Source organism: Hipposideros armiger, unplaced genomic scaffold, assembly GCF_001890085.2.
Source record: "Hipposideros armiger isolate ML-2016 unplaced genomic scaffold, ASM189008v1 scaffold_316, whole genome shotgun sequence".
Taxonomy (NCBI): domain Eukaryota; kingdom Metazoa; phylum Chordata; class Mammalia; order Chiroptera; family Hipposideridae; genus Hipposideros; species Hipposideros armiger.
Genome location: NW_017731666.1, coordinates 1,446,614 through 1,461,262, shown reverse-complemented (window position 1 = coordinate 1,461,262; position 14,649 = coordinate 1,446,614). Strand labels below are relative to the sequence as shown.

Sequence of the window (14,649 nt, the reverse complement as noted above, 5' to 3'; positions counted from 1 at the left end):
CGGAGGGGGGGGGCCAGGGAGTCCCTCCCCCCAACCAGCCTCAGAGCTTCCTGAAGATCTGGAATACAGGGCTCAAAGGTCTGAATCAGGCAATCTTGGGCAATGCCTTCACCTCCCTGAGTTACATGGTCCCCATCTTTAAAACGGGCAATAAACCTCACCCTTTAAGGACATTACCGGGATTACAGAGATAATGAATTTAAGGCACACTGTCAGGGCTTGAGGGACTGGACTACGGACTGTCCCATCCTGGCCAGGAGGCTCCACCCTCCAGGCTGACATTCTGTCCCCAGTCCCATGCGCCCATCCGCGCCCTCGTCTATGGCCAAGGGTCCGCTGGGCAGGATTTGGGGAGCAGGTTCGCTCACCTTTGTGCAGGACGGCATTGGCCGGCTTGTTCCCAGCGAGGGACTCCTTGGACAAGTGCTGGTGGCTCTCAGCAAGGCACTCCACCTCGGCTAGGCGGGCATTGAGGGCCATGGCTGGGTGGTTGGGGTCCTGGGTCATGTTGAGGTATGCGGCCCTCCGGAGCTGCTCCTCTATGACCAGCGCTTGCTCCAGCAGCTGGAGGGCGGGGGTGGCTGAGTGTCGGCCTGGCCCCCGTCTCCACCAGCACCACCCCCCAGACCAAGACTCTGGGCAGAAAGGAGGGAAGGACACACTTCCACCCAGAAGTCCATCGTCATCTGATCCTGGCCACCTCTTGTGCACTCACCAAGCTGGATTCTCTGCACCCATCACCCAGGGCGCCGACATGCCCCCAGTGGGGTCTGACCCAGGGCAAGGGCACTGCTCCCTGTTCGTTGACCGACTACATGACTCCCCTTCGTGAACAGCCTGGGCTGCTTCCAGATATAGGGGGAGGGTGTGGCTGCTCACTAACTCCTTTGCCCCAGGTCCTCGTGTACCCTGCCCCTCTTGCAGCCCCCGCCCCGAAAGGCCTGCCGTGGACTGACCTTGAACCTGCGGGCCAGGAACTTGTTCTTCATCTCCAGGTAGTTGCCCTTGTGGGTCTCAGACTTGAAGGGCTCGTTGAGGATCATGTACCGCGGGTCGTTCTGGATGTCCTGCCAGCGGGCGTAGCCATGGCTGGGTGGGCACCGTCAAGGGCAAACCTGGCCAGGGGCGGGGGGCGGGGCCCGCGTGGGTTCAGCATCCTGACAGTGCAAACTCATTAACCTTGGCTCCAGGATGAGCGTGGTGATGACAACGACATCACAACCAGCGGACACTGAGAGGTGCCCGCAGGGCCCAGACACAGCACTGAGGCTTCACAGGGTTAACTCCCTCATCCCACACTCAAGTTCTGACCTCGCTGCCTGTGACTGCCCTCATTCAGAATAGGGTCTTTGAAGGTGTACTCGAGTTAAGAGAGGGTCATACTGGTTAGGGCAGGCACTGATCCAGTGACTGGTGTCTTCATGAGGGGAAATCTGGACACAGACACCAGGGAAGAAGGCCGCATAAAACTAAGACAGAGATGGGGGTGATGTAGCTGCAAACCAAGGGACACGAAGGGTCGATGGCCGCCACCAGAAGCTGGGGAGAAGCAAGGGAGGACCCTCCCTAAAGCCTCCAGAGGGAACAGGACACACAATAAAGTGATCTTGCCTGAGGTCCCACAGTTATGAGAGGCAGAGTCAGGAGATGAACCCAGGCTAGACACCTTAGCCTCCATGACAGGATCAGTAAACTATGGCCCATCGCCTGCCTTTGTAAATAAAGTTTTATTGGAACACCGCCCCGCTCCCTGGTTTATGTACTGTCTGTAGCTACTTTTGCTGCCATGGCAGAGTGGAGTAGTCACTCTGCAAAGCCTGAAACATTCACTCTCTGGCCCCTTGAAGGAATGGTCTGCCAACCTCCATCCACAACACCCCACCTCTCGTTCTAATAACCAGCTCCCCTCAAGGCTGTCGTAAAGGTCAGCCGTGCTGGAGGACTCTCCTGAGTTAGCTGCACAGCCCTCTCCTTGCCTCCGGGAGGTCTGTGCGCAAATGTCACCTGCTCTGACCATCCCACCGGAAATGCAACCCCCGCCCCCAAAGCTCCCTGTGCCTCGTCCCCGCTCTATCATGTCCCACTGAACCCCACACTTTGCTAACTTATGATGCTCACTGTCTATCCCCCCCACACCCCCATAGGCTGTGAACTCTGGATAGACCAGGATTGAGGACCGTTTTGTTCATGGCTGCATCCTGCATGCCGGGCGCATGGTGCGTGATCGATAAAGACTGAAGACTGAATGAGTGAGTGAATGAAGGAATGAATGAAAGCCTTTGCAAACAGCGAAGCACCCTTTAGGGGTCATTACTGGGAGGAGGTGAGGTCTGTCTCATGTACGAGTTGGGAGTCGGATGGGCTGTGACTTCTTATTAGCTGTGTGTCCCTGGGCAAGTCACTTGGCCTCTCTGAGCATCCATTTCCTCCTCTGTATAATGGGGATCATAGTAGTGCCCCTTTTGGAACGCTGCTCTGAAGATGGAGAGAGTATTGAGTGTAAAGGGAAGAGGTGATGCTATTGTCATCGTCGTCATCATCACCAGGAAAGGGTCCTTGGGCACCTGGTCAGGAGCAATGGCTCCTGACTCCTCACCCCACACGCCCCACGGCCCTCCTCCCCGAGGTCCACAGAGGAACAGGCCAAAGTCCTGCCAAGCCTGGCTTGGCCAAGGATACGTCACGATGCCCGCCAGCAGCCAGTAGTCATGGCGCCGGTGCCAGATGTCGTAGATTTTCCCCGAGGACACAGCGGCACGTTCCTCATTCTGCCACAGTGTGTGCAGCTCTAGGAAGCAGCCAAGGGGAGCAGAGTGAGGTACCCCCGTCCCTCCCAGGGGCGGGTCTAGCAAAGCCTCTCCCTCACCACCTACCATCTTCCCACCCCACAGGTTCAGTGTTCCAGTGTCACTAGGAAAGGTTATACCATGGACGTTTACCAAACCATTCATACTTGAGTATAAAATGACCACCTGCCCAGATGCCCAGGACCCACATAGACCGGAAACCTGTGACACCAACCACCCCAGCTCTCCGCCCACCGCCCCATCCCAATACCTGTGAAACCCCCATCTGCAATGTTGAACATGAATTTGAACTTCCCGTTCTTATCTTCCTTCTTCCCCTCTTCATCTTCCTCTTTGTCACCATTTTGCTGTGTTTCAATGGGCTCCTTCTCGTCAGCTTTGGTATCATCTGCGAGAGGACAGACCCATATTCATTCATCCACCCAAAAGGCAGCCCAGAGGCCTCTCTCTCCCAAGTGCTGGGGCCCCGCAGGCAAGCGGGAAACACCTCCCCGTCTTCCAGGGGCTTACTGACAAAGGGGATTTTCAACAGATAACCCAGCAGCCCCCTCTCTCCATCTGAGCAGGCAGGGCTGGCTCCTGGCCCAGGCACCCCCCTCCCCCACCAAGTCAGGACCACCCAGGAACAAGGGGAGAGCACTGGAAAAGTGCAGCTTAAGTTCAAGGAAGGCAGTTTTCGGGGTCTGATCGGAGGCTGACTGTTCTAGAACATTCCAGCACCGAGAGGTACACAAGGCTTCCAGCTGAGCCCCAAATGCTCTCCTTCCTCCTGGAGGAGACTGGGGCCACAGGAGGGGTCAGGACAGGGAGGGAGGTCTGTCCCCTGAAGGGCTGGCGAGTCCAGATTCCCGCCCACTAGCTCCAGTCAGGGCCTAGGGCTGAGAGTGCAGGAGGCCCGACATGGTCCAGCTGGCACCCCCAAGAGACCAAAGGACACAGGACAGAGCACACATAAGAGCCCCGAACCTGGCCTGAAATCACTGTCATCCCCTCTGCTGTGAATCAAGCTTAGCTCCAGCTTGTCCAGAATTTTCTCCTTCTCCGGAAACATTTCTTCTGCAAGACAAAGGGTATTTGTGGGGTGGGGAGGGGTCCAGGAAGGGCAGAGGGGACTCTGGGCTGGTGGCATTCCAACTCTGCTTTAGCCATGCACAGAACCCTAGCCACCATTTTACTCAAGAGTCCAACAGATGCCAGCAAGGAGAGCGCCTCTGGGGAGGTAGGGCGACAGTATGAGCACCCCCTCCAACCCACCATCAGCTTACCGCTTCCCTTTCACCCCCATTCCAGCAGCACCTCTCCCCAAACTCCTCAAGGTACAATCCCATAAGCCTCCCTACCGCAATGATAAGCAGAGCACTGAAAGCCCTGGCAGCAGGGCGGGCCTCCGTTAACACAGAACCCGTCTTACAAACACCCGGAAATGCCGGGCAGACTCTATCACATTGAATACACCTGTGAACGCCCAAGAAGACAAGGAAAACTGTCAGGTGCCATAAATGAAGAGACAGGAAAAGCTCAAGGTGCATGAGCTGCGCCCCGGGCAGGGGCGAGCAGATACCAGGGAGAGGCCTGAGGGCTCGGGCTGCGTCTTGACACCCAGACAGGAAGGAGGACACCTCGAGCCCCAAAGACGCAGACAATGGAAATTAAACCAACACCCTCCAACCACGGAGCTCTCTGCGAAAGAGAGAAAGTTCTGCCCCCCGGATCACAGCCAAGCAGAGGAGCCTGCCTCCCACGTGGAATCTGGGGGCATGACGTCCCCACGGAGGGCTCCAAACCCAACGCAAAGGCCGTGCGGGCTGTGCAATCTGAGCTGTCACCCACACCAGCAGAGAGAGGGCCATCAAGACTGGGCCCAGCCCAGCAAAACCACCAGTGAGACCACTGGGCCCAGGGCTCCTGGAAATGGAGGGGGGAGGATTCCGGTTACCCAGGTGACATGGGATCCTGTGGATAAAAATAAAAACAATTTCTGATGAAGATGCACCCAACCAAAACTTAGAAAACAATTGTGCACCTGCCAGAGAGAGAGAAACAGGAAGGGAATCCACAGGAAAAGACAAGACCAAAAAAAAACAAAGGAAACTGGAAAAAGCCAGATAAAACTTCTAGAAATGAAACACATCATCATTAGCACTTTAAACATTTTCATTGAAGACTTCTAAGATACCCTCTAAGACCACCTGGCCTTTGGCTCAGGGCTGTGGATGAGCTGGATTCTACTCCTGGGAACACATCAAATGATGAGGCACAGGTGACCTTAAAAGAGGGAGATTATCCGGGTGACCCTGACTTCATCACATCAGCCCTGTAAAAGCAGATTTTCTCGGACTGGTCACAGAAAAAGTCTTTTTTGCGCCATGTCCTCATGCCACAAAGCATGCGGACAGCTGTGCGCCATTCCTGGCTTGGAGGTGGAGTGAGCCCATAGCAAGGAACACAGGCAGCTTCTAGGTGCAGAGGACAGCCCCCAGCTGACAGCCAGCAAGGAAACGAGCCCTCAGTCCTCCAACCCCAAGGAGCTGAAGCCAATCAACAACGAGAATGGGCTTTGGAAGTTGATTTCCCCCCCAGCCTCCAGACGAGAACTTGATTTCAGTCTTGCAAGACCCTTAGTGGAGAACCCAGCCACAGGCTTCCAACCCACAAATCTATGAAGTAATAAATGGGTGTTGTTTTACACAGCTAAATTTGTAATATTTTGGTTAGCAGCCATAGAAAATAAGACAGATGGGTAGATTAAAAACAGCTGGATAAAGAAAGTAGAAACTGAAGCTATTGGGTTGTCGGAAAAGTCATGACGTATTTTTTCTACATTTTCTGTTGCAAAAATGTGTCATGACTTTTCCGACAACCCAATGGATCTGAGGATAACTCCAAAAGCCTTGCAAAGAGATAGGGAACAAAAAAAAAAGCACAAGGTGTGAAAGACACATCAGCCCATCTTTTGCTAACTTTTACCTGCTTTCTTTTCTTCAGTGCATTTGGAGTCTGCTATCAAACAAGACATACTTCTGTTTATTGCTGTTCGCCTGTCTCCCCCACTAGAATCCAAATTCCATGTAAAGGCTTTGCTCTTTGGGTTCATTTTTGTGCCCCCAAAGCCTAGGATAGCACCCAACACACAGCAGGCCTTCCATACACGTGGGCTAGATGAATAAATGAATCAATGAGTAACAGGAAGGCCAGGAAAAAAATAATGGGACAAAGACAATATTCAAAGAGGACAGACTGAGAATCTGCCTGTAATCAATGAAAGACAACAATAAGCGTCACGGTCGCAAGCAGGATAAATAAAAATTTCATTTTAATGAGAGTGCACATCACCAAAGACAAACAATATCTTACAAGTGGTCTTTCAACTAACAAAATAATATTGAATGTCAACTATAATTGAAAAATAAATAAAAGTACCTAAATATAAAAAAAAGTGGTCTTTCAATGTTACAAAAGATAGAAACGGCAGATTTCCTAAAGGAGCAACAACTACCCTCAGAGCAGTCTTTCCCAGCAGCACAATGAAAGCCAGAACACAAAAGGAATAACATTTTCAGTAGTGAGGAGAAAACCCCTATCCCACTTCGAATTTTGCTAACTATTACTCAAGAGTAAAGGAAAATAACACACAATGAGAAAATCTGCCATTCACAGAAATTGGCTGAAAGCACCATTAAAAGTGTGTGTTTTAGAAAGAAGGACATTGAACAAAGCAATGATGAACAAATTAGCAAACACAAAACTGCTGCTAAAAATGGGGGAAGGTCTAAATAAGGATTAAAGATTTAGGAATAAGCATAATGACAAATTTAGGGAATTAAAACAAGTTGAAACTAACACACTGGGCTGTCACAAAGAAGAAGGAAAGGGAATGGGTTAGAACTAAAGCTGTCTACAGTCCTGATAGTATTCAGGAGGGGAACATGCAAAAAACTTAGAAGTACAAAATAGAATTGACTATAACCCTCCATCAGGCACAACTGATCTCACAGGTTCATTGCACACAAATTTTCAAATATCTAACAGTTAACTTAAGTATCGTGACTCATTGCTTACGTATCTTCCCCCTCTACCGTAACCTATCACCAGTCGTGTCTGTGACTTAGTATAGTAAAGATGTATTTCATAGTGGCATCTTTGTGTGCAAAGAATCTGTGAGATCAGTTGTGCCCGACGGAGGCACAAACTTTCCAAAGGCGTTGAGGGGAAAAGGGTAAGTATAAAGAAAATTTGATCAATCCAAGAGATGGCAGGAAAAGGGGGGAATAAAGAAGAAAAGGCAAAGGTAATAATATAAAGCACCAAGATAAGACAGTAGAAATTCATCCAAATATCTAGCTATTACAATAAATGTAAAAAGATTAAACTTGCCAGCTAAAAGGCAGAGATTCTATGATTAGATTTAAAATAACAAACTGTTTACAAGAGATATACCTATAACTTTATCACACAGATTATAGGTAAAGGAATGGAAGAAAATACTTGCAAATCATGTCTCTGATAAGGTACATGTATCTACAAAGAACTCTTACAACTCAAAAATGCAAAGACAAATAGTCCAATTTAAAAGTGGGCAAACGGGGGCAGCCGGTTAGTTCAATTGGTTAGAGCACAGTGCTCATAACACCAAGGTTGCCGGTTCGATCCCTGCATGCGCCACTGAGCTGCGCCCTCCACAACTATTAGATTGAAACAACTACTTGACTTGGAGCTGATGGTTCCTGGAAAAACACACTGTTCCCCAATAAAAATAAATATAAATAAATAAATAGATATGGACAAAGGATCTGAAAAGACATTTTTCCAACAAAGATATACACAAATGGCCAATAAGCACATGAAAAGTTATTCAACATCTTAATGCATAAAGGAAATACAAATCAAAACCACCATGAGATACCACTTCGCACCCACTAGGATGGCTATAATCAAAAAGACAGATAATAAGTGTGGGCAAGGATGTGGAGAAATTGGGATCCTCACACACTGCTAGTGAGAATGTAAAATGGTACAGCTGCTATAGAAAACCCTCAAAATATTAAACATAGAGTCACTCTACAATCCAACAATCCCACTTCTGGGTAGCTACCTCAAAGAGCTGAAACCTATGTCCACACAAAAACATTATGCAAATGTTCACAGATGCATTATTCACAATAGCCCAAAATTAGAAACAGCCCAATGTCTATCAGCTGACAAATAGATAAATGAAATGTGGTATAGCCACACAATAGAATGTTATTTCACCATAAAAAGAAATGAAGTACCAATACATGCTATTATACAACATGGATGAACCTTGAAAACATTATGTTAAGGGAAAGGAGGCAGATACAAAAGGGCATATATTTTACAATTCCATTGATATGAACTATCCAGGATAGGCAGAGAGGCAGATAGATCACTGGTTGCCAGGGGCTGGGGGGAGTGGGGAACTGGGGAGTGACTGCTAGTGGGTAAGGGGTTTCTTTTGGGAGTGATGGAAATGTTCTAAAATTCATTTTGCTGATGGGTACACAACTCTGTGAATATACTAAAAATAACTGAATGGTACATTTTAAATGGGTGGAATGTACAGTATATAAATTATATCATAATGAAGTATATATATATATATATATATGTATATATATATATATATATATACATATATATATATGGTATAAACACAGACACACATACTATAGGGATAGAAACAGATACACTGAGTATATACCAAACAAAATTAAGATTAATCCAAATCAGCCTAAATAAACCTTAAAGCAAAAAGCATCTGGAGGGATAAGAAGGTTATTACATAATAATTAGAGGCACACTTCATCAGAAAAATATAAAAATCCTGCACCAATATGCACCTACTAACCTAGTCTCAAACAATAGGAAGCAAAAGCTCGCCTTAGGAGGAGAAAGGGACTAACCCCCAACCATAGCGAGAGACTTTAACATGAGTCCCTCAGACATGACTGATCAAAGCAAATCAAAAATGAGTAAGTATATGAAACATCTGAATGACATGATTAACAAGCATTATCTAATGATCTAATGCATATATTTGGAACCTTACACCCCAAAATTAGAGAAGCATACATGAGCATTTACAAAATCTGACCACATTATGCCAGAAAGCAGGTTTCGACAGTATCATAGAGGAACGGAATCATACAGACTCATGTTTCCAGACCACGATGCAAACTGAGCTAGAAATCACTACACAAAAGAAAGCCTGCTACCCCCCAAACTGTGTACCTAGGAAGAGTGAAAGCAGAGAGCGGAGTCCCTGGCTCTCCCCTCATCCTGGGGCCTCTGGTGCGAGCACAGAGCACTGCACGGTCCCCCACGTGGCCACGGTGGGTGGAAGGAGGCACAGCCTGGCCACCTGCCTCCGACCCGGGGCTGATGAGGGCAGAGACTACATTTGGGTAGGTGGCCGAGGAAGCCCGCACCTTTCGGCAGCTGCTCTGGGGAAAGCGGGGCCTTCTCCATCTCCTCCAGTCGCTCCTCTCGGGCCCTCTCCTTGCCTTCCGAGCTCTCATGCTTGTCCTCACCCTCCACTCGGTCCAGGGCGGTTGGCAGGGCCTAGGAAGACAGGCTCGGGGAGCTGCAGGGCCTGGGGCCTCAACGGGCATGGGAGGCAGGGAACGGGCGCGGGGATGGGAACCTACTCTCCTGGCTCCCACCGTTGCTCCCAACCTGCACCCCAGACCCAGAGGCCTAAACTCGAAGCCAGGAGAAGTTCTAGGCAAGACCTGAGAAGGCCCCCAGATCCAGCCCCCACATCCACCGGGGACCCAAATACCAGCACCTTCCATACCTGGATTTCTGGGGGCTTCTTTGGCTTCTGCACCCCAAGCTCCTTCTCATCCATGTAGCCCAGTTGGGCTTCCATTTTGTCTGAAAGATCAAGGCAGAGGTGCTTGATTTGATAGGTGGGGTCGGGCAGGGAGCAGGGAGCAGGGAGAGGGTAGGAAGCGGGTGCCAGAGAGGACAGGGAGGGTGTGGCCTTCAGGAGGCTCCGTCTGGACCAGGCACCTCCAGGAGAAGGACAGGACCCCCAGGTGAGCCAGGGATCCCACTCAAGGCCTGCAACGTGGGGATCCTTGGAGGACCTTGGGTCCAGTGACGTCAAAGCCAGGGCCGACAGGACAGGGCTGCACGCCAAGGGGGCCTCCCATCTGGAAGTTAGATGGGTGCAGGCCTGGACTGGGAGCCAGGGTCCTGAGTGAGCCCGAATTTCAGGCCAGCTGAGTGGCCACGTGTCTCCCCCCAGCCAGGTGCTGGCGACTCATGTACTCCAAGTAGCCCTGGGAGGTAGGCACTATCCCACCCATACCATGGGTTAAGAAAACGGGGTTCACAGGGTAAGCGACTTGCCCAAGGTCACACAGGGCCAGGAAGCAAACCAGGAGTGTCCACCTCCGGAGGGCATACTGTGCCCAGAAGCAGGATGTCCTCGGGGGCACCAAGCCTCTCAGGGCCTCGCCTGTCACCTGGGGGAGGCAGGCCTGCCCCAGCCAGAAAGGTCCCTTTGCCCATATAAATACACAGATCACTAATAAGACACTTGGAGACAAATAACCCAGTTAAAGATGGGCAAGGGATTTGAAAAGACCTTTCTCCAAAGATGTACGAATGGCCCCGACGTACAGTGGAAGATGCTCACTGCCTCCGCCTTCAGAAAAATGCAAATCCACACCATAGTAAGAACCACCTCCCACCCACCAGGACAGCCATGAGCAAAAAGTCAAGGTCACAAGTGCTAGAGGAGATGTGGCGAAACTGGAACCCTCAGACACCGCTGGTGAGACAGTAAAACGGGGTGGTCGCTGTGAAAACCAGTGTGGCATTCCTCAAAAATTATGCCATATGACCCAGCAATTCCATTCCTAGCTATATACATAACCAAGAGAAAAGAAAGCACACATCCACATAGAAACTTGAACACAAATGTTCATAGCAACATCCACATCAGCCAGAAAGAAGAAACAACCCAAAATCCATCAGCTGATGAATGGATGAACAAAATGTGGCATGCACACAAAATAGAACGTTCTTCAGCCATAAAAAGGAATGCAGCACCGACACGCGCTATGACACGGATGGACCCTGAAAACATGGTGCTGGGTAGAAGAGGTCGGTCACAAAGCCCAGCTAGTGTACGACTCCATTTACATGAAATGCCCAGAACAGGCAAATCCATAGAGACAGAAAGTAGATTAGAGGCTGCCAGGGCTGGGGGGCTGGGGGGCTGGGGGAGGAGAAATGGGGAGTGACCGCTAATGGGTACATGTGTCTTCGGGGGTGATGAAAATGTTCTGGAATTAGATAGAAGCAATGGCTACACATCCCTGTGAATGTACTAGAAGCCACTGACTAGGACACTTCTGAAGACTGAATGTTGTGGCGCGTGAATTCTATCTCAAAGCTGTCATTAGAAAGAAAAGTTCTCAGGAGGGCGGCACTTCTGCAGGCCGAAGCTCTGGGGGGAGGCTGTGCTTTGTGGGGCCCTGCCACCTCCCATGACCCAGGTGCCATCCCCTACTCGTCCGAGCCCAGACCTGGCAGGCCGAGAGGGGTGGGCAGGAGGTGAGCAGGGCTGGCAGGCACTGGAGTGTTGGGGTCCGAGGAGATGACCTCGCCTGGCTTCTTGCCCTCAGGTCCCTCGGGGATCAAGTCCGGGGTGCTGTACTTCCCGTTGACGTGCTCGAACTCCTGAACCTGGGTCCGGTGGGGGCAGAAGGGAGGAAAGCGGTCACAGTTCAGCTGGAAGGGCCTCCGAGGGACCCTGGGACTGGGGGTGTCCCAGGCCTGGGGTAGGTGCCACCTCTAAGTGAGGCTGGCCAAGCCAGATGCACTTTTGACCGCAAACCCATATTCCAGACGCCACCTCAACCCGTTTCCGTGTCCTCTGCCTTATGACCTGTCATCCTGGCCTCCAGCCCCCCACCTCCCCATCCCCACCCAGAGAGGCGCTCCAGACCGGTCCCTCTGGCCTGGCTCAGGCCCCGGGCAGCTGTGTGACCCAGCACTTGTCCTCTGCCCACTGATGCCCCGCAGGGGCACACCAGGGCCGCGGGAAGCCTCCAGGGAGGGCCCAGAGGAGGCTGACTCACCCACCTTCTTCCTAACTAGTGACATGACTCCGATGCGAGTGAGCACGTGCTGCCTCGAGAGGCCCTCGCGGGGCACGCCGTCCGCAAAGGTCTCCGCGCCGTCAGCCCCCGGCTCACACAGGTGCCGCATGAAGAGGGACACATAGGCTCTGGGGTGGGGGGGACTGGGGCTCAGGGAATGGGGGGCGGCAAGAACCCTCTGGGAGGGCTGGCAGGACCCCCGGGGGCCTCCTGGCTGGAATCATCATCTATCACCAGCCTCCCAACCAAGCTGTGTCAGGCCTCCAGGGACGCACAGAGCGGGCCGCCCCTGGCAGGGGGGCCTCTGAGGGCAGCCCTTGCGCTGGGTAACCCAGATCCTTCTCGCCCCCGTTTACACCAGCTGCCCTGGCAGAGGTGGCCGCTCAGCGTTTTCTGCAAATCAGCCCTGCCCAGGCCTGGACCCAACCCCCAAGGATCAGATGGCAGTGAATTAATTCTCCGGACGCCCTTAGCCTGGTGGGAGCAGAAACGCTGCCCGCTGTACAGGCTCGCCCAGCCGGGGCCTGCCCACTCCGGGGTGGACAGCCACACCCAGGGCCGCCACCTCAGCCCCGTTACCTAAATTCCTTCTCGCTCTTTCCCCGAAGGTCCCGCACCAGCCAGTGGGAGTTGAAGGCGTCCTGGGGGGGCATGCCCCAGCGCATGATGGCGTTCAGAAAAGCCTTCCGCTGTCGGGCATTGAAGCCCAGCACCTGGGCAGGGCAGGGAGCAGGGTGGGGGGCAGAGAACTCAGGGATAAGGGGAGGCGGCAGGGCGGGGACACGAGGAAGGCCGGCCCCTCCAGCTGGGGCAGGACACGGAAGGTGGAGCCCAGACCCCAGGTCGGTCTCAGCCCCACCTCTACCTGGTTTGTGACCCTGGGCAGGGCCCAGCACCGCCCCCCCCCCTCTCCCGCTTCCCAACTGTCTTCCACACCCCAGGGGTAGCAGCAGGGGTGAGGTCTCTGTTCTGAGAGGGGAGAAGATAAATCAGAGGAAGGGGAACTGGGAATGTGGGGGTGCAGCTGGGCCCCACCTCGATGTTGCCACCAACGCGAGCGAGAAGAGGTGGCAGAGGTTTGTCCCTGTCGCTCTTCAGCTGCCTCCTGGATTGTCGCCGACCACCTGGGGAGCAGTCCCGCCACAGCCTTTCAGTGGGGCCCAGAGCATCGTGACCCCTTCCCATCCACCAACTGCCCCAGGACAGTGGGACCCCTCAGGACGCCCTCCGAAGCTGCCGTTGGACCAGTCCTGATGCCCCCAGGGGTACCCCCACTGGCCATTAGCTCCCCAACACACGGCCTGGGCCCCAGCCCAGGGTCACCAACGCCGAGACTCACTCTGCCCTTCCGGCCTTTCCTCGAAGTCCTCGTCCTCATCCTCGGAGCCAATGGAATATTCAGACTGGTTGTCCGAGAGCTCGTCCTGCCACTCTGGGGGCCCCGGCAGAGGGGTGCAGCGTGAGCTGTGCAAGCAGAAGCCCACCCCGAGGCCCCCACACTCTGGGCCACACCAAGGCCCTACACCCCAGCCCAACAGCAGCGACCATGAAAACGGCCACCACGTGCTTCTGCCCGCGAGCTCACTTAACAATCCCGACAACTTGACACTATTTTCTAGGGTGTTGGACTGTATCATGCCTTACAGGCGGGGACACTGAGGCTTGCCCAAGGTCACACCCCTGGCGGTGAAATCACTGGACCTCTACCCATCTGGTTCCCCCAAACACCCCACACCCCACACCTGCCCCCAAGCCCGCTTTCCCTGGAAGCCTCCCAGCTCAGGCCGTTCCCACACAGCTGCTGCTCTCCCGCCCCCAGGGCCTTCCTGCCACGGGACGCCCTCCCACGGGCCAGAACCCTGCGCGCCAGGCCCTCGGCCCGGCCCACGCGGCGCTCCGGGCCGCGCCCTCACCCTGGTCCTCCTGGGAGGCGTCGTTGTAGTTGACCTGCTTGCGGACGCGCTTGCCTTTGCCCAGGTTGCGGGCCAGGTCCTCCTGCTGCTGCTCGTAGTGGTGCCGCAGCAGCTTCTCCCAGTAGTCGGGGTCCACGTTCTCCTCCTGCTTGATGATCTCCCGCTCCACCTCCTCCTGGGGACACAGGGGCCAAGGGACTCGGGATGGGGGGGGCGAGCAGATGGGCATCTCTTCCCCCTGGGGGGCCTCACGCTAATTCCACACCTCACCTTCTAGGGGCTCGAGAACAAACTGAAAAGGCTACCTACTCCAGGAAGCCCTCCCTGATCACCCCAGTGTCAGCTGTCTTCCTCTTCCTGCCCCTGTCATAGCCATTCATTCAGTCGCTCCCCAAGTTCTTCCTGGCCTTGTGCCCGGCACTGGGGTACAGAGTGGAATAAGCCCCACCCCTGCCTTCAGGGGACTCCCAGTTTCAAAAAAAAAAAACTGACACACGGAAGGAAAATTAGCACCCAGGGTCTGCGTGGAGGGTGGTGGGAGCTGAGGAGGGAGTGGAGAAGGCCACCTGGGAGAGACCCAGGGGCTGGCCTTTGGGGACAAGGGGGATTTGAGGAGTGGAAAAGGAAAACGGTACAGTGGGAGCGCAGGTGTGTCCTGGAAGAGGGAATGGGCCAGGTGGTGATGCAGGCCCTGAGGCACGGTGCGGAGGGGCACTGGGCAGGGCTGGGAAGGCCTTGACCCCTGCACATGGCTGTACGCAGGAGGATGGTCCCAGCGGGGGCGGGGCGGGGGCG

At 53.3% G+C, this 14,649-nt stretch overlaps 1 protein-coding gene across 2 annotated transcripts in view; it reads right to left on the bottom strand.

The window, feature by feature from the left end:
- The window catches only part of CHD5 (chromodomain helicase DNA binding protein 5), a 63,213-nt gene that overhangs the window by 5,270 nt on the left and 43,294 nt on the right, over positions 1-14,649 (bottom strand). For both annotated transcript variants that reach the window (XM_019660366.1, XM_019660365.1), the window contains exons 26-38: positions 13,855-14,029; positions 13,281-13,373; positions 12,977-13,065; positions 12,521-12,654; positions 11,925-12,069; positions 11,366-11,525; positions 9,622-9,701; positions 9,254-9,386; positions 3,774-3,863; positions 3,058-3,195; positions 2,680-2,788; positions 957-1,089; positions 369-564 (exon numbers count right to left, since the gene is read on the bottom strand). In XM_019660366.1, the coding sequence (XP_019515911.1) occupies positions 369-564; positions 957-1,089; positions 2,680-2,788; positions 3,058-3,195; positions 3,774-3,863; positions 9,254-9,386; positions 9,622-9,701; positions 11,366-11,525; positions 11,925-12,069; positions 12,521-12,654; positions 12,977-13,065; positions 13,281-13,373; positions 13,855-14,029 (1,675 nt within the window). The remainder of the gene's footprint in view (positions 1-368; positions 565-956; positions 1,090-2,679; positions 2,789-3,057; positions 3,196-3,773; positions 3,864-9,253; positions 9,387-9,621; positions 9,702-11,365; positions 11,526-11,924; positions 12,070-12,520; positions 12,655-12,976; positions 13,066-13,280; positions 13,374-13,854; positions 14,030-14,649) is intronic.